Source organism: Rhinatrema bivittatum, chromosome 2, assembly GCF_901001135.1.
Source record: "Rhinatrema bivittatum chromosome 2, aRhiBiv1.1, whole genome shotgun sequence".
Classification (NCBI taxonomy): domain Eukaryota; kingdom Metazoa; phylum Chordata; class Amphibia; order Gymnophiona; family Rhinatrematidae; genus Rhinatrema; species Rhinatrema bivittatum.
The window spans coordinates 328,455,483-328,480,687 of record NC_042616.1 but is presented as its reverse complement, the minus strand read 5'-3'; the positions used below and the strand labels follow the sequence as shown (position 1 = coordinate 328,480,687).

The window sequence follows — 25,205 nt, the reverse complement described above, 5'->3', positions numbered from 1 at the left end:
ATATTTATCCTTATCCAGGACAGTATTTATTTTTTTTTTGATATTCCTCCTTTGTGCGCCACCATCTTAGTAGAAGAGCATATAAGATCCCCACTTGGTTCCCTCCAGCACTCACTTTTCCGATGCTGAACCACAAATCTCTGTAATAATCTAAATAGCCAGCAATATTAATGTTGCTGGTGCCCAAGCACCTGACCTCTTAGGTCCCCTGTTTAGCCTTCCTTAATTTTCCGTCCTTAATTTTAGAACTTGAGGCCTCGCAGACAGACCCAACTGCTGGTTTAACTGTATGACAGAGTGGGAGGAGCTACAGCCCTATAGGTGCCTGTAAAAGATATTATGGCCAGAGACAATTAAGAGGTTATGGTGGGGAATTCTAGGGGATGCTCCTCCGACTTACATGGTATGGAAAACTACACAGTATCTGCAATTCTGTTGCAGTGCAAGCACTTTGCAATGGGATTGAAAAATCAGGAGCTTTTCTGGGAACTCTTTCTGGGTTTGCTGTGGAGTTTGAGTTAGAATATCCTAAGAACATAAGAACATAAGAAATTGCCATGCTGGGTCAGACCAAGGGTCCATCAAGCCCAGCATCCTGTTTCCAACAGAGGCCAAACCAGTCCACAAGAACCTGGCAATTACCCAAACACTAAGAAGAACCCATGCTACTGATGCAATTAAAGCAGTGGCTATTCCCTAAGTATAATTGATTAATAGCCATTAATGGACTTCTCCAAGAACTTATCCAAACCTTTTTTGAACCCAGCTACACTAACTGCACTAACCACATCCTCTGGCAACAAATTCCAGAGCTTTATTGTGCGTTGAGTGAAAAAGAATTTTCTCCGATTAGTCTTAAATGTGCTACTTGCTAACTTCATGGAATGCCCCCTAGTCCTTCTATTATTCGAAAATGTAAATAACCGAGTCACATCTACTCGTTCAAGACCTCTCATGATCTTAAAGACCTCTATCATATCCCCCCTCAGCTGTCTCTTCTCCAAGCTGAAAAGTTCTAACCTCTTTAGTCTTTCCTCATAGGGGAGCTGTTCCATTCCCCTTATCATTTTGGTAGCCCTTCTCTGCACCTTCTCCATCGCAATTATATCTTTGAGTTTATCTCTGGCTATGGGTGTTCCTGTAATAAATCACCCAGCTACCTGGCGGCAGCAAATAGAAAACTTTGTATCACCACACAGTCTCCAACCCCAACACCCTTCATTGAGGGAACGCAGGATGGTTTTGTAACAGTGCAAAGCGTCCTCTGTACCACTGCTGGGTAGGGTCTGCAAGCTCTGCTACTTAGGGCTCTTCTTAGAGAGCGGAGGCACAATGAGGAGAGAGGAATGCAGGGGGAGCAGAGGGCAACATCGTGGAGGAGTGAGCGAGGAAGACAGGGTTGGCGATAGGTGAAGGGAAGGAGGAAGTGAAAGGCTTGGGATGAGGGGTTATGGGTAAAGGCCTTACCTGGGGACTTTCCAGATTTACAACCCACACTCCTTGTCTCCAGGATGAGTTCCTAATTGTTCTGCCCTTAAAGGCAACGTTATCAGCAAAGAACAAAAATGCTTTGTCCTTAGCTGTGCTTTACATGCTCTATGAGAGAACTTCCTAGAAGGTATTCCTCCCTTTCTCCTACACAAACACAGAATGCAATTACAAAATATATCTGTGACTGCTCTGTAACCCCTGTCTCGTGATTTTAAAGTTTTAAGTGGCAGTGTTAGCATTTCCTCCCTTGTGATGTTTTGTACATGATCACTCCTGATGCTTTTTCTGCAAAAATTTTGCTAAGTAACTGACTTGCATATACGTAGAAAATAAAAACATGAAATCTTGTCAGCTTAAGTGGACTGATAAATAGTGATGGCCAAGAGCTACCTTTTTTTTTTTTATTATCAACGGTTTCCTCTGGGTCTAAAATTTTTAAAGCAAGTTTATTCCCACCATTGGAGTAACAATAATGGTAATGATAATTTTATTTTAGTACACCAGTTTTCCCCCAAAATTGAAATGCTGTACAATAAAAATATAAACATAAATAATAACAGCATCATAAAATAGACAATTTCATAACCAACTTTTTAAAACCCTAGTTAGCATAAAACATATATACCCATTAAACCTCAGATGGCAGTTAGGGCTGAATGCAGTTCGCTGACTTTTTAATGTTTATCTGCTGTTTCTTAAGCATCCAGTTACTTGTGCTTTCTTCAGAGCCAGAGCTGTCAAGTTACCCAGTTCCATGAGATTTTAGGCCAATCCTGGATTTCTGACAACCCTCAAACTTAGGCTTTCTGGTACTTGCATCGATGATTTAAATGGATAGCAGAAGGGACTACAAATATCCCCTTGCACTGAGATGTCATTTCAAAATTAAGATTGGCCAAAAAAAACCAAATCTCCCTCCTGGAACTGGATAACTTGGCAGCTCTGTAAAGCACCGCTGTAGACCAGTTTGCATTCTTCCCTGCATGAATGGGTCACAGGCACACTCCTGCTACTCACAGGACAATGCTGTTCTTGCAGCCCAGGCCTTCTGAACTTTGGCCCATATTTTGCAGGCATGAGCTAAAGATACGGAAGTGATCAAAGAGAGAGGTCAGCATGGGAAACTTGTAAGGATGCCGGCCTGAGATTTCTGGCCTCGGTGACTTTGCTGTGTACTGCATTTTGCACAGAAACCAATTTGTTGATAAGTTGCTTAGCTCACTGCTTCCTGTTTCTATTTTTAGGCTGTTTATTTGAAGGCAGACAGTATCAGGAAGGGGAGGAGTTTCAGCCTGAAGGGAAAAAGTGTCTGAAGTGCTCCTGTTTTGTAAGTACTGTTTTATTTTTATCTGCCATCTATCAACACTTAATATTGTGTTAAAATAACATAAACATGTATATATACAGCTCAATATGTAGACACACAGATACCACATATTCGAAAACTTTTCAGGCTTAGGTGCCCTTTATGTGTGTGAAAAGAGAGTTAACCTTTCTTTCAAGCCGATACAGAAAGAAACGTGTCCTGTGCGCGCGATACAGTAAATAAAATTATGCTAATTAGGGCCCGCGATGAAAGGCGCTAGGGACACTAGCACGTCCCTAGCGCCTCCTTTTTGACAGGAGCGGCGGCTGTCAGCGAGTTTGAAAGCCGATGCTCAATTTTGCCGGCGTCGGTTCTCGGACCCGCTGACAGCCATGGGTTCGGAAACCGGACGCCGGCAAAATCGAGCGTCCGGTTTTCAAGCCGCGGGCAGATTTTTAATTTTTAATTATTTTTTACTTTTGGGACCTCCGACTTAATATCGCCATGATATTAAGTCAGAGGGTGTACAGAAAAGCAGTTAGCGCCTACCTTTGGGTAGGCGCTAATTTCTGAAAGTAAAATGTGCGGCTTGGCTGCACATTTTACTTTCTGTATCGCACGGGAATAACTAATAGGGCCATCAACCTGCATTTGCATGTTGAGGGCGCTATTAGGTTCGGGGGGGGGGGGGGGGGTTGGACGCGCGTTTTCGACGCGCTATTACCCCTTACTGAATAAGGGATAAAGCTAGCGCGTCGAAAACACGCGTCCAACCGCGGATTAACAGAGCGCTCCGCCGGAAAAGCTGCATCAGTCATGCAACAGAACAAGGAGCAGACAACAATAACAGCAGGCAGGGGTGCTGGGGGAGGTGAGAGGGGCACTGACCCTGCGGCGGCTTCTCCTCCTCTCTCTCTCTCTCCGCAGCACACACTTGAAGGAACTGCTCACCATGGCAAGAGGAGGAGAGGATGCCATGGGGAAAGCAGACCTACAGTAGATTTTACCTTACTCTCCACACTTCCCCTACTGCCCTTGCTATCAGCATTTGGAGAGGTGGGAGGGGTGATAAAGCAAAGTAAGGGGAGGAGGAGGAGGACTGGAGCCTGGAGGAGGAGGAAGGTTAAAGGGGGAAGGGTAGCCATAGAGGGCGGGGGACAGGCAGGTGAAAGGGATGAGCCAGAGAGGAGCGCACTGTACTGTATCGGCCTGTAAGTTAGCCGTATCAAGGTAGGTGGAGTTTGAGCCGCATACTACCACAACGTGCACACTTTTGGCCGAATAGGAGCCAGGCGTTCTGGGGTGGGCATTTTGGAAGCATGTGCATCCATTTAAATTTCCCAACTGACATGCCTGTGGTAGGCACGCTGCCGTGGTGGTTAACTGAGGCCCTGGCTTTGAGCTGTGAACAGGTGGGCGGGTGCTTTAAATCCCCTAACAGTTGCCTGGTATTCAGACTCTGTATAGACAGACATCTTCTGTTTGAAAATTGTTCTTTTTTATGCAGGCTTATAAGCACCTGCTCCCTTTCCCCATCAGATGGCTTATTTATAAATGAACTCCTGTATGCATTTGTATATTTAAAATACAAGTATAAAGGGAAGAAGACTGAGGGGTTGGGTTGATTCCGGGGGGGGGGGGGGGGGGGGGGGAGGGGGCAGGGTGATTACCCCTTCATGCCTCTGAAAAAATAATGTTAGAATAAAATGAGCATATAATATACAATTTCATACTGCAGGAAGTCAGACACTCTCATTGGCCATCCTGCAATACTTCATTTCCCCTCTCTGGCTCATCCCTTTCACCTGCCTGTCCCCAATCCTCTATGGCTACCCTTCCCCCCTTAACCTTCCTCCTCCTCTTCCCCTTACTTTGCTTTATCACCCCTCCCACCTCTCCAAATGCTGATAGCAAGGGCAGTAGGGGAAGTGTGGAGAGTAAGGTAAAATCTACTGTAGGTCTGCTTTCCCCATGGCATCCTCTCCTCCTCTCTCCATGGGTGAGGAGTTCCTTCAAGTGTGTGCTGCGGAGAGAGAGAGAGAGGAGGAGAAGCCGCCTCAGGGTCAGTGCCCCTCTCACCTCCCCCAGCACCCCCTGCCTGCTGTTATTGTCGCCTGCTCCTTGTTCGGTTGCATGACTGATGCAGCTTTTCCCTGGCACCACTGATGGCATCCCTGGTGGGGGAGGGGGAAAGGGGGTGGACGCCGGAGAGAATGTGGGAGGCTAAAGAGATAGCAGAGAAGCAAGGAGTCCCCCGGAACAGTCTGGAGGCCTGGGCCGGATTCGGTGCATCACCTTTCACCCTTTGCTCTCTGATCCTGTGAATCCAAGCCCTGGAGGATTTCAACACATGAGGTATTTTTAAACTGTGATCCTATGACAGATGTGTAATGTAAGCCAAACCAACTGAAAGAATGTTGCAATGCCAGCTAGAAAAGATTTCTGTTTCTCAGACACTACTGACTCTGGCTTATAGTTCATGGAAAGGGGAGAGGGCTTTGATATGTAGGGATCACGTGGTTAGGCATTTATTTTTATTTATTTGTTGTATTTATCTGATTTGTATTCCACTTGTCTGAAAGTATGTTTCTTTTCCATGCTGTGGGCACTGCCACTTCCCTTGCATTCTTACATGTGTAACCCTTACTGGGGGAGGTTTAAGTCCGAAGGGCATACAAACTAATGTATTTATTCAGAGGCTGCTCTGGCTAGCATATTACATCCCACGCTGACTCTCTGTCCCTGCAGGGGGACTCTTTTTATGATATGTGCAGAAGTGGCAGGCCGGGGGCGTGGCCTGGGCAGGGAGAGGCAGGGCAGGGGGGCGAGCCGGGACTGTGCCATTAGACACTGTCCCGGGGAAGTGTGCGCCGACAGCCGGTCAGCGTGCATAGTTTACTTCTGCTCCCAAGGAGCAGTAAATATGAAGGCAAAAAAAATTTGGGGTAGCTAAGTAGGGGGTTAAGGGTCAGGGTGGCGAGGGGAAAAGGAGAAAGGTTAGGTAGGGGTAGGGAAGTTCCCTCCTCGTCTGCTCCTTAATTGGAGCGGCCTGGGAAGGAACCTGGAAAAAGGACGATTATGTCACTGTGCGTAATTGAAAAATCCCCCCCCCCCCCCCCCCAATGCATGAGAGTGGGGCACCCCGTCCGCACTTGCACATGCTGATTATAAAATCAGGCGCACATGTGCATGCGGATATCATCTTTTATAACATGCGTGCGGCAACGCACACATATTATAAAATCAGGCACACGTGTGCACATGGATGCCCGCATGCGCCTTTTAAATTTGACCCCTTAGGGCACAATCAAGCTATGGAATACTTTGTCAGAAGATGTGGTCAAGGCAGATAACACAGTGATGTTCAAAAGAGGACTGGACAAGTTCCTGAAGGAAAAGGCCATACATAGCTGTTAGCCAGGTAGCCTTGGGAAAGCCAGCGCTCATCCCTGGGAGTGTGATAGAAGAAACAGATAAACTGTTGGGTACCTGTGATCCACAATGGCCATTGTTGGAGACAGAATACTAGGCTCGATGGACTTTGGTCTGACCTAGTATGACATCTCTTATGTTTTTAGAATGGATGAAGAGAGGAAGGATGACGTGAGGAGGGATTGTGTAACCACTGGGCTAAAGTTCTCCGCAAGAGTTCCCAGGGCCACCTTCAATTACAGGGCTTCTGGTAGTTCAGCATTCCTCACTGACGTTAAGTCCCTCTGAGTCCAAGATACCCTGTTCGGGGGAGGTGGGAGAGATTTTCTCCAAGACCTTGAGCTTTGTTAAATCCACATTTACACATCACAGTATTTTATATAAAGCAATAATTATCATGCTAGAAGCTGATTATGGTTTCCAACTTAATTTTACTAACATTTTATAATATTAGCCGGCTGTGGGACGGCTCCATGACCAGTCGCACTTACCCAGCACAGCATTGAATCCCGACGCAGCAAGGATGCTGCCATTCTCTGCCTCCCTCTAGTCCTCTGGCACTGCCCCTAGGTATACGTGTGCGCCACACACTGGCCTATGAAGGACCTGCAGCAGAAAAGCCCTGCAGCAGCACCTCCTGATGACATCATGTGGCTGGGTATTTAAACCCCAGCCATGCTTCCCTCACTGCCTCAGCAACAGATCCTTCCACCTTGCAATGAGTGTTGCTTGTGTCTTGCTTTGTGTCTTGCTTTGTTATTACCTTGTCTTGCCTCGTTTATTATCTTGCCGTGCTTTGCCTTGCCTCATTGTTCCCCTGCCTACTCTTGCCTCGCTGCTGTCTTACCCTGACCAGGCTGCTTGTGTCTTGGTCGCCAGTGGCTTGTCTTGTTTTGTCTGTCCATCTCTGCCTGACTCCTGATTCTGACATCTGCTATGGATATTTACTATTCTTCTGGACTGCCACCTGCCCTGACCCCAGCTTGGACCTCAAAACTGTTTGCTCGCTGTCTGCCTTGACCTTGGCTTGGACCTTGACACTGCTTGCTCGCTGTTTGGCCTGATCCTGGTCTGGTCCTCGACACCATTTGCTGCCTTCCCTGACCTCTGCCCACTACTTGACTTCATCTGACCGTTCCATATAGGACTCACACCTAAACCCTGTCAGCCCCTGGAACCCAAGGGTTGAACCTGCGGGGAACAAGGTTGGTATAGATATAGCCCTAGAACTAGTCCTAGTAAGAGCAAGTCCACATACTGTTGGCATAGGCCTAGTAGATTTTCCTTCTGGGCTGCGTCAACCATGCCATAGCCCAAGGGTTCACATCCATGACTCATTTGAATGGAATTTGATGAAAGTGTTCATTTACAGTTTCTTATTCTATACAGACCATTTATACTCTGGGTCTTTCCAATAAATCTGTCATTTTATAACTGAAGTTAATTTGTTCTTATATTATTGATCCTATTTAATTTTTGAGGTAGTTTTAAAGCTCTCTCTTAAGATTTGGTAGATAGGGTTCTTAAATTCAAGTGTAAGAAATTAAAACCCCACGTCTCATATCTTTATATTGATATACTGAAATTACTTCTTATTTCTTATTCATTCTCTTCAATGTCCTTGATGGTACCTGGAGGGTACTTCCCAACTCCTCTCTTCAATATCCAGATAATAATATAGTGGTTAACCTTGGATGGGTGCCACTGGTCTTCCCTGAAATAGACTTCTCCTCCTCCCAGGAATGAACTGCAACTCATTCCCTGTAGGACTTCCAAGAGTCTATTGGATCTACCTCAATGAGAAATTCCAAACTCCTTCATGATGTTACTTCTCTAAGTTCCTGGATCCATTGGAAATCAGATAGATGGTAAAAATAAAGTTATCTGGAAAATGCAACCAAAAGAGAGGAAGAAAACTTCCTTCATCCCAAATAAAAAAGGTGAAACTTGGCATGATTATTGTTGGTAAAAGGCACTCATTTTCCTTTTCCATTCTTCTTCTTAGAGCCCAAGGGTCCTTTATCAAAAGGAAAAACAACTAAACCAGGAGAAGGAACAGAGACACCCTGCCCTCTTTAAGGGATAACTTAAAATTCATACAGCAAAATAGAGGCTTTGGCTTTCATACTGTATGGACTCCACTGTTTCAGCCTCCCACTTGCAGGAGCTAAACCCAACCAAACCTCCACATCTATTTCCCCTTTTAATATGTGACAAGCCTCTTAGCAGAGGCCCAGTAGGGCTGTCTACTGCATGGAAGAAGGAGGAAGAGGAGAATGTTTGAGGAGGATGACATTTGTCCTACAGCTGACCCTGCCTGTGGCACACCACTGATAACCCCCCTTTCCTCAGAATGAACTGTGTTACCACTACCCTTTGTCACCTCCTAATCAACTCGTTTCTAACCCAGTCAGTCACTTTAGGGCCCATACCTAGAGTGTTCAGTTTTTGTTATAAGTTGCCAATGCAGAACTTTGTCACAGGCCTTGCTGAAATCCAAGTACATTGCATTTAATAATCTTCCTTGATCTAACTCTCTGGTCAGCTAGTCTAACTAGGCCTACCTCTGGTAAAACCAATCTGCCTTGAATTTTGTAATCCATTGGATAAATAGGAAAATGCAGATGAGGCACACAATGGAAGATGTGGGGGTATAGTGTATGTCCACAAAAATGGGATAAAAGACAAATAAATAAGTAAATCAAAATAAAGAAATAAATAGAAATGCTAAATAATAATTAAAAGAATTTACTATAAAATCTCATAAATGAAATAAATTATAATCACATGAATTTCATAAATAAAACCAGAAATTTAGCTAAAACCTGACATGGCTATGTTTGCAATATATGCCTGCACCAGGGGTAAAAATACATATTATAATACGATTAATAAGGACAATTAAGGTAAAAACATAAAATCCCTTCATGCAAATATCCAGCTCAGCAAAATGTAATCAAAAGGAATGAAATTCCCCTACAAGAGAGAGAATTTGAAAACAATGCATTTGTGAAAAGGAAATGAAAATGTAGAAATTGAGATCATCTGTAAAAAGAATGATATATATAGTGTGTCAAATTATATAGTGGCAATTACAATCCGCTGAATCTATTGTCTTGTAGATAAATATGGTGAAAACTGTATTAAAAACAAAAAAATAAAAAAATATTATATTACAATAATATTATTTTAGTTATTTATTTATTTATTTATTTATTTAACATAATTGATTCCTACTTCATTCAAAGTTCAAACCAGGTCACGATACAACAACCACAACCAGTTTATGTACATACAAAATAAAACCTGACAAACAAATATAACTCCTGCCTGGGAGATTCAGACTGATTTCAAGAATGGCTGCCTATAGCTCGAAGTTACAAACTGATGTCAGGACAGGACTGCCTATAGCTCAAAGACTTTCCTAAACAAATGTGCCTTCAAAATGCATTTAAATGAACTCGTATATGTGACTAGCTGCAGGGCCATAAACATGGCATTCCAAATGCCTGGACCCACCATTGAGAAAGCCTTCTCTGAAGCCTGATAGTTGAGCTAACCACATAGAGTGAACCTCAAGAAATGACGATCAAGGGAACTCAAGACTCATGGCAGGTTGTATACCTGCAACATTGCTGAGATCCAAAGAGGAACACTATGGTTTAAAAGTTTATGTATTAGAGACAAAATCTTGTATTCCCTGTACGTACTAGGATCAGTCCAGACCGTGGGTTATGTCCCCCGTCCAGCAGATGGAGTCAGAGCAAACTTCCGAGGGTGCTGACATATAAGCAGGTGCACCCTCTAGGGATCCTCAGTATCTCTCTGACTCCAGCAGATGCGAGTGGGGGAACCTTTGCTTCCCCAGTTGGTGGCTTCTGCCCCACTATTTCTATCTTTTTCTTTTCAGGACAGGATCAAGCAGGCCTGGGTTCTAAATTATTAAATAGAGTTTAAAAAAAAAAAAAAAAAAAAATTTTCTCTTCTCAGGGAGTCTCTCTGAGCCCCTGCCCGGGTCTCGCAGCCCTGGTTAGCTTGCCAGCGGGACTGCTTTCTCATTTGTCTGTCTTCTGTTCTTCTGTTGTTTCCTCCTCTCTCCGGCGGTAAGTTTTTGTGTTGCTGTTAATTTTTTCTTCACAGCTTCGCCGTCGGACGGCTCAGGGGCACGCTGGTGGAGCCAGTCTCTCCCCTGTTCGGAGCGCCGCGATTCGAACCCCTCCCCCTCGGCCCTGCGAAGTTTCATTCCCCGGGGCCGCGGCAGCAGGGAAGTCCCATTCCCCTGCTGCTCCTGAGGGGAGGGTTCGCGGAGTTGAGCCTGGGCGGACGAGCCCGCTCCTCCCGCGGCGCGGTTTCCCCGGATCCGGCCCCAGGGGCGGTCCCTGAAGGGGTTCTCCCTCCCGACCGGACACCATGCAGCGCTTTCAGGGGGCTCCGGGCGCCGACCCGGGGCAGGGCGGATCGCGGGATGTCTCCTCCGGCGTCGCTCTCCCCGGGGGGGAGTCCGGGCCGTCTTCCCCGCCTTTTTCGCCGTCAGGCTCGGAGCGCCGCGGCTTGAAGGGAAGGGCCCCGCCCCCTCCTTTGGCGGGAGCGGCGGCCATCTTGGAGCTAGAGAGCGCTGCTGACTCGGAAGCTGAGGAGTCACAGCATGGATTTTCGCCGCGCTTGAGGCCGATTCGAGCCCCATCCTCTCCCCCCATCGCTTCGGGCCCCTCCACGGACCTTGCCCTCGCCGTCCCCCCACCGGCAGGGGGGTTTACGGCGGATTTTGTTCTTCTAATGCACCAGGCGTACCGCCAGAGTCTGCAGCCGGTGGGGGGGTCGCCCGGCGGTGGCCAAGCGAACCCCACGCCCGCGAAGATGCCCCGGCTGGTGGGGGTGGGGGGGGCCAATCCAGCGCCCTCGGGGGCCGGCCAGAAGACGCTCCTGGCTCTTCCACCCAGCGGAGCGACCCCACCGCAGGACCCTGGAAGTGACCCGGCTTCGACGGCTGATGAGGATTCGGTCCTGGCAGCGCACCTGGAGTGTGACGACCCACGGGTGCTCCGGATCTTCCGAAAGGAGGAGCTGTCTGACCTCATCCCACACGTCCTCCAGGAATTGGATCTCGACCCGCCCGTCGAACCGCCTGGGCCTCCGGCTCCCTCCGTAGCCTCAGCAAGCTCCAAAGGGGACCCTGTCCTGGCGGGCCTACGTCCCCGGGCGCGAACGTTCCCGATTCATGAGTCTTTCCTACACCTTTTGGTACGGGAATGGGACACGCCGGAGGCGTCGCTCAGAGTGGGCAGAGCCATGGACAAGCTCTACCCTCTTCCCGGAGACTTCTTGGACCTGCTTAAAGTACCCAAGGTCGACTCGGCAGTCTCTGCCGTCACCAAGAGGACCACGATTCCCGTTACAGGGGGAACGGCCCTCCGCGATGTCCAAGACAGGAAGTTGGAAGTCTGCCTCAAGAAGATCTTCGAGGTCTCTGCGCTGGGGGTCCGCGCAGCTATTTGTGGTTCACTCACCCAGCGTGCGGGGCTACGGTGGGTGCAGCAGCTCCTTACTTCACAGCAATTGCCACCTGAGGAAGCGGCGCAAGCGGACAGGCTGGAAGCCGTCATTGCCTACGGGGCCGATGCTCTCCACGACTTGCTGCGGGTCCTGGCGAGGACCATGGTTTCGGCGGTTTCCGCCAGGCGACTGCTGTGGCTTCGGAATTGGGCGGCGGACGCCTCGTCCAAGTCCAGCCTAGGTTCTCTACCCTTTAAGGGTAGGTTCCTTTTCGGCGAGGATCTTGACCAGATCATTAAATCCCTGGGGGAAAACTCCGTACATAGGTTACCCGAGGACCGCCAGAGGTCATATCGTCCGTCCAATTCCTTCTCCAGGAATCGGTCCCGCTCTCAACGGCGATTTCGGAGCTCCAAGCCCCAGGGTCCGAGAAACCCCTCGAACAGGTCTCAGTCTTGGACCCGGTCCTTTCGTGGCCGCAGACCACCAAGGGATTCCTCGGCGCAGGGAGCTTCCGGCAAGCCCAACCAATGATGTCAGGCCGGCCCACTCCCCCCTCCCGAAGATCGGTGGACGACTAGCCTGGTTTTACGAGGAGTGGGCCAACATCACCACGGATCAATGGGTCCTGGATATTCTAAGGCACGGTTACGCGTTGGATTTGCGGCATCGCCCCAAAGACAGATTCGTCTTCTCGCCCTGCGGGTCAAGTCACAAACGTCTAGGAGTACAAAGCACGCTGGACCGGCTCCTAGCCCTGGGGGCCATCTCACCCGTCCCCTCCGGAGAGGTGGGCTCGGGTCATTATTCCATCTACTTCGTGGTGCCCAAGAAGGATGGATCCTTCCGTCCCATTTTAGATCTCAAGGAAATCAACAAGGTCCTCTGGATACCCCGGTTTCGCATGGAAACCCTCCGCTCGGTCATAGCGGCCGTTCATCCGGGGGAGTTCCTAGCTTCCCTGGATCTGACGGAAGCCTACTTACACATTCCGATATATCCGGCCCATCACAGGCTCCTCCGCTTCAAGATACTGGGACAGCACTTCCAGTTCCAGGCCCTCCCCTTCGGGTTGGCAACGGCACCCAGGACGTTCACCAAGATCATGGTGGTGGTGGCGGCTGCGCTCCGACGGGAGGGCATTCTAGTACATCCTTACCTGGACGATTGGCTCATCCGAGCGAAGTCCCTTTCGCAGGGGCGACAGGCGGTCGACCGGGTGGTCGAATTTCTGCAGTCTCTCGGCTGGGTAGTCAACTTCGGCAAGAGCAGTCTCCTTCCGTCTCGGCAGCTGGACTTTCTCGGAGCACGCTTCGACACAGCTCAAGGCAAAGTCTTCTTGCGGCCGGACAAGGCCCAGTCGCTGAGGGAGCAAATCCTCCATTTTGCCGCTCTCCAGGTCCCAATAGCGAGGGATTACCTGCAGATCCTGGGTTCGATGGCCTTCGCAATCAACCTGGTACCTTGGGCCTTTGCACACCTGAGGCCCCTACAGATGGCGCTACTCTCGCGGTGGAAACCGGTCTCGCAGGACTATCAGGCGATACTACCTCTTCCGCCGGCTGCCAGACTCAGCCTTCGTTGGTGGCTAGATCCCAGGAACCTGGCGCAGGGCTGTCCCCTGGAGTCGCCGGATTGGATTGTGGTCACAACCGATGCCAGTTTGACCGGCTGGGGGGCAGTGTGTCTCAGAAGCTCAGCTCAGGGGCAGTGGACACAGGAACAGGCGTCCTGGTCGATCAACCGCCTGGAGACCAGAGCTGTCCGATTGGCGCTCATCCAATTCCTGCCTCTCATCCGGCAGCGTGCGGTCCGGATTCTCTCGGACAATGCGACCACGGTAGCCTACATCAACCGACAGGGAGGCACCAAGAGCCCGGGGGTGGCACTCGAAGCGGCCCGCCTCATGGCCTGGGCAGAGCGGTTCCTCGACCGCCTGGCGGCCTCCCACATCGCAGGCGTGGACAATATTCAGGCGGACTACCTGAGTCGGCAGACTTTGGACCCGGGGGAATGGGTTCTCTCCGACGAGGCAATGTCGCTCATCACGCGGCGCTGGGGAACTCCTGCCATGGACCTCATGGCAACGTCGGGCAACGCAAAGGCTCCGCGGTTCTACAGTCGGAGGAGAGATCACGGGGCGGAAGGAGTGGACGCCCTGGTGCTACCCTGGCCACCTCATGTTCGGCTGTACGTCTTCCCGCCGTGGCCCCTGGTGGGCAAGGTGGTGCGAAGGATAGAAGATCATCCAGGGCAGGTCATTCTGGTGGCGCCAGAATGGCCGCGGCGCCCGTGGTTTGCGGACCTACTCAACCTGGTGGTGGACGGACCTCTGCGATTGTCACACCTTCCGCGGCTACTCCATCAGGGTCCGGTATTTTCGGACCAGGCGGAACACTTTTGTCTCGCGGCTTGGCTTTTGAAAGGCAGAGTCTCCTGCGCAAGGGATACGCAGTAGCCGTGGTAGACACTCTTCTCAAGGCACGTAAGACATCCACTTCAGTCGCCTATGTACGGGTCTGGAAGGTATTTGAGGTCTGGTGTGCTGGACATGGGGCCTCCGCGACGGCGCCTTCGCTCCGTCAGGTCCTGGCCTTCCTCCAGGAGGGCCTGGAGAAGGGTCTCGCCTACAACTCCCTGCGTGTGCAAGTCTCGGCTCTAGCCTCCCTGGCTCGTACCACGGGACATCCAGACCTTTCGTCTCATCCGGACGTCTCGCGCTTCCTCAAGGGAGTCAAGCACCTGCGGCCGCCGGTGCGTCATCCCTATCCCTCCTGGAATCTCAACCTGGTTCTCCGTCTCCTTGGACAGGCTCCCTACGAACCACTACGGCAGGCCTCCCTCAAAGACGTCACACTTAAGACGGTGTTCCTGGTCGCCCTTGCCTCGGCGAGACGCATCTCCGAGCTTCAGGCACTCTCGTGCCGGGAACCGTTTCTCCGCTTCATGGATTCGGGTGTCTCTATACGTACGGTGCCTTCATTCTTACCTAAAGTGGTGTCGTCCTTCCATTTGAACCAGTGGGTGGAATTGCCGGCCTTCCCGTCGGATGCGCCTCAGGCCCTCCGGCGTCTCGACGTGAAGCGCTCTCTGCTGCACTACTTGGAGGTGACCAATGAGTTCCGGGCTTCCGACCATCTCTTTGTGCTTTGGTCCGGTAATAAGAAAGGCCAGCAGGCGTCTAAGACGACTATCGCACGTTGGCTCAAGGAAGCGGTTTCCTCAGCCTACATCGGCGCCGGGAAGGCGCCCCCGGAGGTAGTCCGGGCTCATTCGTTGCGTGCCCTGGCCACGTCCCGGGCTGAGTCTCAACATGTTCCCATTCAGGAAATCTGTCGCGCGGCGACATGGAAGTCGCTGCATACCTTCTCGAAGCATTACCGGTTGCAACTGCCGGTAGGTGATTCGGGTTCCTTTGGGGACAGGGTTCTTCGAGCAGGGTCTTCAGGGACCCACCCGGTTTAGGGAAGCTTTGGTACATCCCACGGTCTGGACTGATCCTAGTACGTACAGGGAAAAGAAAATTATTCCTTACCTGCTAATTTTCGTTCCTGTAGTACATAGGATCAGTCCAGACGCCCACCCGGGTTTCTTAAGTAATGGTCAGACGCCTGCTCGTGTACGTTCTATCTCCTGTCCCTCCAACTCCTACATTCTGAGGTTTTGTTGTTGTTCTTCACAGTTCTCCTTGCAAGTTGCATTGGTTAGATGTTCTGTGGTTACAATTTGATTGGTGCTTGATCCATCCTACTTTTCTGTCTAGTGTTGTTTTCTCTGGGCTTTGATATTCTCGATACTGAGGATCCCTAGAGGGTGCACCTGCTTATATGTCAGCACCCTCGGAAGTTTGCTCTGACTCCATCTGCTGGACGGGGGACATAACCCACGGTCTGGACTGATCCTATGTACTACAGGAACGAAAATTAGCAGGTAAGGAATAATTTTCTTTTGCACATGTCACTTCACAGGAAGTCGATGCACTGAGCGAAGTACAGGTGTAATATGCTCCCTTGCATCAGTATTTGTTACTAACTGAGCCACTGAATTCTGCACCATCTGCAAAGCCCTAATAGAGCTTTCAGGGCACCGGTGTACAAAGGATTGAGGTAATCTGTGGGCATGATTATTAATGCCTACAACACTGCATGGAAGTTGCGAATAGGCAAAAAGGGCTTCAACTGGGAGAAAAGGCGCAATTAAATAAAATGTGGCCTGTATGACAAATTTGATATCATATAAAGAGAGAGGTTAGACTTAATCCACATGTCTAAATTCTTTACCCATGTTACAATAAGTATGTAGTCTCCATTGACCTGCAAAGCAGGGAATGTGCTGTACAAAGGAGATCGACTAAAGAGGATCATCTCAGTCTTATCAAGGTTTAATGCTAATTTCTTATGGCACAACCACTGTTTGCTGGCAAACAGATAGGCCACAACAAGGAAAAGGGTATGGTCCCAGGTTTTAGATTTAGGAGCAAAGATCTGGATATCATTTACATAAATTTGATACCCTACTTCCAAGCTAGCCAACAGCCTCCAAATGAGTGTCATATAGGTGTTAAATAGGAAAGTGGATAACACTGAGCCCATAAGACACCTAAGTAAATCTTATGACATGAAGAAGTAATGAGGCTAATCCTTACTTGCTGTGCCTCTTGGTCAGATATGAATTAAACCAGGCCAAAATAGTGCCTGTGATCTAAATTTGCTTTAGTCTAGAAATTATTGCATGGTTTAGTGCATCAAATGCCACAGCATGTCCAAGAGTATTAAAACATACTCAGAACCACACCTAAAATTATTCATAGTTGACAAGAGTATCTCGCAGTTGAAAAACTTTCAAAAACCAAATTGATATTGATTGATAATTTAATGCGGATCTAAGAAGATTTACAGGTGCGTTAGCTCAGCACCCTCAATTATTTTATCAAGGAAAGGTAGTGAAGAAATGGGTCTATGGCAGGGGTGGCCAGCTATGGCCCTTGAGAGTCAAAAACAGGCCAGGTTTTCAGGATATGCAGAATGAATATGTATAAGATAGATTTGTATACAATGGAGCCAGTGCATTTAAATCTATCTCACGAAAACGTGGCCGGTTTGTGGTTCTCGAGGACCAGAGTTGGTCACTCCAGGTCTTTGGTTTTTCAATTTAGAAGGCTCAAGAGAAGGCTTTTTCAACATAGGCAGTAAAAGATATATGTTTGAAATCAGCAGACATATGTTGGAAATCAGCAGGCAGATAACTTTTTGAAAGGGACAAATTCACAGCTTAGCTAAGGACCCACAGATCTCAGTCCAGAAAGCTTTAATGTGGCATTGCCACAGGGGTTCAAATGGGCATGAAACCAAATTCATTGCACATATATTTTGATCAATCTCTTTGATACTAGTAACAGACTTAAAGCTCGCAATGTGCCGCATATGTAACAATAGTATCTGCAATGATATTTTAAAAGCTGGCACAAATCTCATGTTTTTCTGAGAAGTAACTGGCAATTTCATCAGAAGGAGATGGACCAATGTATTAAAAATTAAATTATTTTTAAAAAGGTTTATATTTATATATCTATAATCTATGAAAAGGAAATGTTTATGTTTATTGGTTTTTATATACCATTGCCTCAGTGGGAAGCTTCACAACAGTTTACAATAAATAACATGGAAGCTCAAAAGATACAATAAATCATTAAAATGCTTAAATAGTTATAAATAGTAAATAATTGAAAGATAATGTAAAAATGAAATTATAAAAGCATAAAAACTTGTTATTACAAATAAGATATAAAAGATAAGAAGAGCAAACATTAGAAAACATAATTACTAATTCAATAGGCAAAAGGTCATAACCTACAGTAGTGCAAAGCTCAAGTGGACAAATCTAGGGGTATCAATCCCTGGTAATATTGTGAGGACTTATATATTGTAAATGCTGGCACTATAAAAACATAAATATATAAATGTAAAATATAAGAACTTTTTTAAAATTTAATTTTTATTAGTAGTTAAATCATTTATATCAAATGAATTAACCTCCAGCAATCATGAATATGCAATGAAAGTAAATTGAAAGAAATATATACAGAACACAAACTAAGAATTAAGACATCATGGCAAGTCCCTAATATGAAGAAAATGAAGGGGAGAGAAAAAGGAAAAAGAAACACAAGAAGGTTGTATACCTGCAACATTGCTGAGATCCAAGGAAGAACACTAGTGTTTAAAATTTTATGTATTAGAGACAAAATCTTGTATTGCACATGTGACTTCACAGGAAGCCTGAGCGAAGTACAGGTGTAATATGCTCCCTTGCATCAGTATTTGTTACTAACTGAGCCACTGAATTCTGCACCATCTGCAAAGTCCTAATAGAGCTTTCAGGGCACCGATGTACAAAGGGTTGCAGTAATCTATGGGCACGATTATTAATGCCTACAACACTGCATGGAAGTTGCGAATAGGCAAAAAGTTCTTCAACTGGGAGAAAAGGTGCAATTTAAAAAAATGTGGCCTATATGACAAATTTGATATCATATAAAGATGAGCCAAATCCAATTCCACCTACCACCTAATCACCCCAGTAGATGGGATAGAGGATCGCAAACACAATACAATTTTCAATTCTGCACATCCTTATCTTGAATAAATGTTTGCAAATGTAATGGATCAGAAAATACAAATGTTTTCTTCTGAAAAGTAATTGAACATTTACAGGACATTTTAAGGAAAAACTTGGCCCCTATGGCCATAACCTGTCTCAACTGCAGGAACTGTTTCCTCCATAGTTGAGTTGGCTGAGATATATCTGGAAAAACTTGAATTTTCTATCCAGAAAAAAGAAAATAGTTGTTTACGAAATATTTCTGGAGGACAAAGTCCTTGTCTTGTTCAGCACCACCCCCCCCAATAATGTAATTCGAGTAGGTATATTGTCCAAAGATGACTCTAAAAAAACCCAGACAATTCAGGACTATTTGGACTATCTGGGACACGGTATCCAACCCACCTTCTAGCTCTTTCAAATCCTTTATAAACTTTGGAATATAAGAAATATTAGACAGAGCGATTTCCCTCATATCAGAAGCATTCAAAACCTCTTGTGGATATTTCTTCAACAGTTCATGAGCTGACAACAGTCTAGTCATAGAATAGTTTAAATTCTTCACGCTCAAATTGTTTTCCAAAGATTTCAGTTGATTGTGAAGTACTAGATGGTCTTTTATATTAACCACTCCAGTGGCTTGCAGGGAGGTTAGCTGGGAACTAAGGCCTAGATTTATCAAAATGCACTAAATATCGCATGCGATAGGAAAAAGGATGTGTTTTATGGTAATAGTGCACTTTGCAATAAACAGCCTATCTTAGCACTTCACATAGTTATTAGCGCAAACTGCAATAACTTTTTTGCACTTGTAATAAGTGCCAGAATTGTAATGAGAGAGAGGGAGAGAGAGCACCTAGCAAGGTTTAGAGAACTTTGCACAGATCTCATCTTTGCTTGAGTTTCCTCACTCTGAAGTCATCAAATCTTCACAAGAGAGCACCGTTCTGTTCGTACGTCTCACTTTGAATGTCAAAGTGGCCCCTAACCCCTACACTAATACCTAAACCTCACCTCGAGTAACTAGGTGGGCCTCATATAGAGGTATAAAAGCCTACCTAGTATGAGGGCCTTATAGGTAGGCTCTCTCTCTTTTTCTTTCTCCCTCTCTCTCTTGTATGGGGCCCTCATAGCTAGGCTGGCTCTCCAGCAGCTTAAAATACTAAAACGATATTTACGATAAAGCCATATCGCACAGCTTAACGCAAATGAAAAAGGTGTAGTTAAAGCCGTGCGATATGGCTTTGCAAATTATGAAGCCAGCCCACTTGGCCACAAATCCCGCCCCAAACTCCTCCCCTTTTCCTAATTTGCATCGCCTCATGCGTTATGGCATTTTCGCATGCGTTAAAGGTGTTTTCGCATCCGTTAAAGGCGATTTTCGCAAGCGAAAATGCCTTAACGCATACAAAAACGCCATATAGCACTTTGATAAATGACCCTCTAAGTTGGATACAGTATCTTCAACCTCACTTATATGTTTCTCATCTTCTCCAAGTTCGGACCTTGTACCTCCAGTGGAATTACAAAGCTGAGAGATAGATGATGTCAGAATCTTTTGCATGCATGTAACCACCCTCCACACATCATTAAGTGAAATAATACCAGGTTCTACAAGGTCCCCAGTACACTCAACAAGAGGTAGAATAGCAGATGGTATCAGGAACTTCACCAGGTTGGAAGAGCTAACACTGATCTGGGAATCCAGGGCAATGACAGAGTCAGAAGACAAATGGTCACTGCCCACAAAAGCACCAAGATTCTCCATCTGCATGAAAAACTTCTGCCCTTGTTTCACACAGCTACTACTTGGGGCAACATCTTCCTCCATCCTGGCCCCCCAGTCATGCCAACTCCAGCCAAACATCCAGGGACTTCTGCAAAGTCATCCCAACATCCTCAACAGGAATCTCTAGAAGTCCCTTCAACAGCAGCTAAAATGGCTTGCACCAACAGAGACCCATTGGTTAGAAGGTCCATTGGCTGAAGGGTTGGAATGTTGGTGGCTGGACTCCTCAGAGCAAAGAGAGGCCTCTACATTCAGGTCACCAACAAAAATATAAGATTTATATACACAAGCCACCTTATGATATTCATCAAAAAATTAATGAACTAATTTTTGTGTATATGTTGCCAGTTCAAAAAGAATAACACACTCAGCAATGGTGTATAGCTGAGTTTACTGGTAGAGGAGGGCACTGATTCTAGTCATCAATTACTTAGGAGCCTTATGTGCTGGGAATCTAAACAATATGAGAAATATGAAAAACATGTACTAAGAAACCAGGATAGAAGCATGCAAATATGCCCCCCCGCAAAAAAAAAAATGAATACATTAATATGTAGTGTTCTTTCTGCCAAAGTCACATCACAGTCCCTTTAACTCCTAGTGTCCGTTCTCATAAAAAATATTTTTAGTGCTAAAAATAATGTACACCAAACAGTCTGGGAAAGCATGATTGCAAAGAGTTGACATCACTAGTGTGGGGCAGCAGAAATACTAACCAAATAAAGGTTTTACCTTAATTATTAATCATAGAGGGATTGTGCAGTCAGCAAAAGGGCAGCATGAATGCTAGCAACTGAACCTGGAAGGGTTTTGTCGGCATCTTTTCTTGTGTTGCCACATCGGTGGACAGCTGAGTCCTTCATACAGCAACACAACAAAACCTTTGGAATGGCCAGGCCTCCCCATAAAATGCTTGAAAATAGAACAACTAAAGAAACAAAAAAGAATTAAAAAAAAATCCCCATGCAAGGGCAGGAAGGGGGGGAAATAAGGGGAAGGGAAAGGAGAGAGGAGGAAAAAAGGGGAAGAAAAGCAAGAGAGGGGCTAGAAGAATGTCTAGATGATTAAAGCTCCTTCTGATGACTGCCACATAGGTGGACAGCTGAGTTCTACTTAAACAAAAAGTTCACTCTTCAGCTTAATCACGACATCTCACAAAAACGTATAAAACCAAAGTCAAAGAACAGGTCTAAACACGGCTCTTTAGAAAAGCATTCGATTTAATGTAAAAGACCAATACACTGATGATGGCAGCTACATCAGTCCCAGAGATAATGTGAATGGAGCGAGCAATAAGTAATGAATGATGCGAGGTGTATTGTTAGTAGGATAAGAACCTGTATTTACTGTTAGGTTGACCAAGAAAATGCATGAATACGAACTAGATTATATAGTTGCTTGTGTAATATCCTAGAATATTTATGAGTATGAACAAGCATATGTATACGCTATGGTGTCGAACTAGAAAGTGAATGCTGACACACAGTATGTGATCATTGACCATGACTATGTATGCGGATATTGTAAATTGCTGTGATCTTCTTTTGGAACGATGGTATATAAAACGCCCAAATAAGTAAATAAGTAAATAAATAGAGACAATGAACCAGGGGGAGGAGGAAAGGGGAGAATCATGAAGGAGGTGGAGAAGGAGGAAGGGGATTGGGGGGGGGGGGAGGGCATCCTTTTCCCCCTCTCCTCTTCTTCCACTTTTTTACCTTTCCTTTTTCCCCTGTCTCCCTTCTCTTTTCCCCCTTTCTTTCCCCTAAGCCCCTGCCACCCCCATAGCAATTTTCAAACAGAATCTGCCTGCATAGCTTTTCCTTGAGAATTCACTTACACAGGTCCCTGGACACAACATCCCTGCGCACTTTACACCTCCTTTCTCTGCCGATGGAGGAAAGGGAGGAGAAGTAGGTGAACAGATTTGAAAATTCGGTTCCACGTGCATCCCACTGCCCCCTTCTCCTGACCTAGCAATGCCCCTAGAAAAGTCCCAATTACTGGCACCAAAAAGGTCTGGGCACCCTTCGTAGTCATTCTCAGGTGAGTACTTTTCGGGAGCCCATTTACCTGGGTCCTCTCTGTGACTTGGTTGTTGTAGAGGGCAATAGTTCATTTTTTCTTGGCTTAAACAAACCGAAAATACAGGATAAACATAAAGTGATATCCATCTATCTAGATCAAAGGAGAAATCACAGCTCAGCAGATTGATTCACAATGTTGTTGAAAACTGAGTTTCGGATTTGAACTTCTGACTTTCTCAGAGAGTCGATATAAACCTGCCTGGGTGTAGAATTACATAGAAAGGCTTCACAGGGTGGAAAGTTCTAAGAAAATTGTGACAGACGGAACTTTTGATGAGGTTCCATAGGAGAAAAAAAAAAAAGATACTGAGATATATTTTCTTTCAAATTTAATCCACATGCAGCTAATGTTTTCAGTCTATAAACCAATAAGTTTTCCCCTTGTATCAAGCATTTCTGCATTGTAATAGGGATGTGCATTCATTTTTGTTTTTTAGTGCACACTGAAAAAAAGTTAGTACGCATTAAATCAAAGTTAGCATGCATTAAATGGAATTAGTGCCTACTAAATAGAAATAAAAAAATGAAAATGGGAAACCTAACAGAACAAAAGTAAAACCCCAAAACAAAATGAAAATGCTCTGGCTGTACACCCTTCCAAGTGGATAAGAGTTCATGAAACCCTGAACGTTGATATCGGAATCAAGGTAAATGCACTTTTTGGCGAGACTGAAAACCTGTTTGCTGCACTCAAAAGGCTGGAGTTTGCCATCACTTAATGAACATAACTGATTACGCTTCTGCAGGAGTTTCTTAACCCTGTCCTGGTGAACCCAAACCCAGTCAGGTTTTCAAAAGATCCACCGTGAGTAGCAGACAAATGTGCAAGCTCTGGGTCTCCAATGTATGAAGAGTTTTCTCACGCATACAGGCTCATTTTACAACGAGCGCATATGGGTTTGCAAGCAGACGTATGCTTCAGTTTTAAATTGTGCATGCATTTGCGCCCCCATGATTTAAGATACACCTACTGCGTGTAAGTTTGCCACTAATTTTAAGTGGTTACTCGAGCAAATGTACTTCGCGTTTCTTCCTTAGGACTTTTGTCGGCGTTAACACGCATAGGTAAGCGTATTTTAACATATGCTCGCACCGGTTTGCCCAGTCAATCTTAAGATCATCCAGACCCCTCTGGCTTTTCAGCCTGCACCTCCCCCGGTTGACCCCGACCCCTCACCCTGGCGTGTTAGGGCCTAAAACGTGATTTTGGCAGACTTGCTCCTCGTGAGAAGCAGCAGTAAAAATACGCAGCTACCAAGCCGACGTGCGCCGCGACCTCTGGTTTTAAAACATGGAGCTATGCGTGTAACTGTTGGCCCTGCTCTGGAACACCCATGCGCCGCCCCTTTTCCACCCCCTGTTTTTGGTCACGCATGCATATATATATGCACGCAATTAGCGACTTTTAAAATCCACGTTGCTCACGCACGGTTCACATATGCGCGTGTATGGGCATTTTAGCGTGTGCAATACTTTTAAAATCGACCCCATAGTCATTGTGAATATCCTGAAAACCCAACTAGATGTGGGGTCCCCAGGACAGGTTTGGGGAAAACCCTGTTTTTATGTCAAGGAGGCATAGAGGCCGATGCAATAACCTGTGTGTTAAGAGCCTGTGTGCTGAGTTTCAGTGCACAGGTTACATTTTTTTAAAATTCCCATTGCAGTAAGCTAATGCTATGCTAGTGCATCGGGAGTTAAAATGTGCGTACACTGAGTTAAAACGTGCATTTAGCCCAGGATGATTGCACATTTTAACTTGGGGAGTGGGGCTGATTGGGAGAGAGCGTATAGGAGCATATTTTTCCTTATCCTAATTTATCTGGCTATCTGGACGTGGTTGGGCTTAAAAAATAAAGCACCGTCAAGCCACTGCTGCTTGTCGCCATGATCGAGTGGTGGTGGTGGGGAGCCCCAGCAGTGCATCCAGCGTTAGAAACTTTACTCCTCCTCTGAACAGGAATACAATTTTCTAGCATTAAGAAAATGTGCGCTCAGCCATCGCACCTCTCTGCGTTGGGAGGGATTGCTTAATGCCCTCATTTGAATGGAATTTCCATGTGAGGGTGCAGAGCTGAGCGCACATTTTTAAATGCACATTCTGTGCAGGTAAAATGTCTTCCTGCATCAGGAGTAATGTTTACCTGCACAGAATGTGCATTTAAATTAGGGTAAAACTGCGTTCAGCTGAATGCACTTTATTGCATTGGCCTGCTACTGTATAATATAGGTAAACTTTGTTTATATCTGATAATTTTCTTTGCTCGAGTCCTGTTAGATCAGTCCTTCACTGGTCCTGTCTGGGGAAGCTGGTTGAGACCCTCATCTCATACTGAGCAAAAGCAGCTGGCAATGCTGCGGACATTTTTGGAGCTGCAGGCGAAGCACCTGTGGCCATGCAGAATTCCTCTCTTTATTTTTTAAAGCGGTCTGCAGTGCCGAGCTCCTAACAGCAAGAGACCCAATGCGCGGACTTCAGCGCAATTCTCCCACTCCCATTTCCCCTATAAGGTTCCCGAGGTACTCACCACTTCCGGGGAATTCCTGTGGATGGCCAGTCACAGTCTCTTTGCATGACGTGGCTCCCCTGCCCATTCCTACCTTTTTTTAATGCTTTATTTCTCCATCACAAATGCTGGAGGAGCAAATGCAGAGGAAGGGTGGGGGGGGGGGGGGGAGAGAATAGAGAGGCAGAGAGAGACCTCGAGTTCCCTATATAAAACCTTTTTTTATATATATGGCCGGGTCCTCCGGAATCATCTGTTCCCCAAGAAGTGGGGGTCCCCCCCTAGGTTGGATCCCCAATTCCCTAGAGCAAAGGGATCCACTCCTATGTTGTTTACTCCCAGGATCCTTCCTCGGAGGCAGCTCCACTGGGGAAATCTACCCCTAGAGACTGTTGCCCCAGGAGGTAAGCAAGCTCTACCCGGCTGGGGGCCGCACCTTGACTGGAAGGAATTTGAGAAGTCCGTCTACACTTGCCCGCAGCTGCAGGAGACAGAGACTA

At 46.5% G+C, this 25,205-nt stretch overlaps 1 protein-coding gene across 2 annotated transcripts in view; it reads left to right on the top strand.

Moving 5' to 3' along the window:
* Positions 1-25,205, top strand: part of BMPER (BMP binding endothelial regulator) — a 642,704-nt gene that overhangs the window by 159,286 nt on the left and 458,213 nt on the right. For both annotated transcript variants that reach the window (XM_029589775.1, XM_029589773.1), the window contains exon 6: positions 2,736-2,818. In XM_029589775.1, coding sequence (XP_029445635.1) covers positions 2,736-2,818 — 83 coding nt within the window. The remainder of the gene's footprint in view (positions 1-2,735; positions 2,819-25,205) is intronic.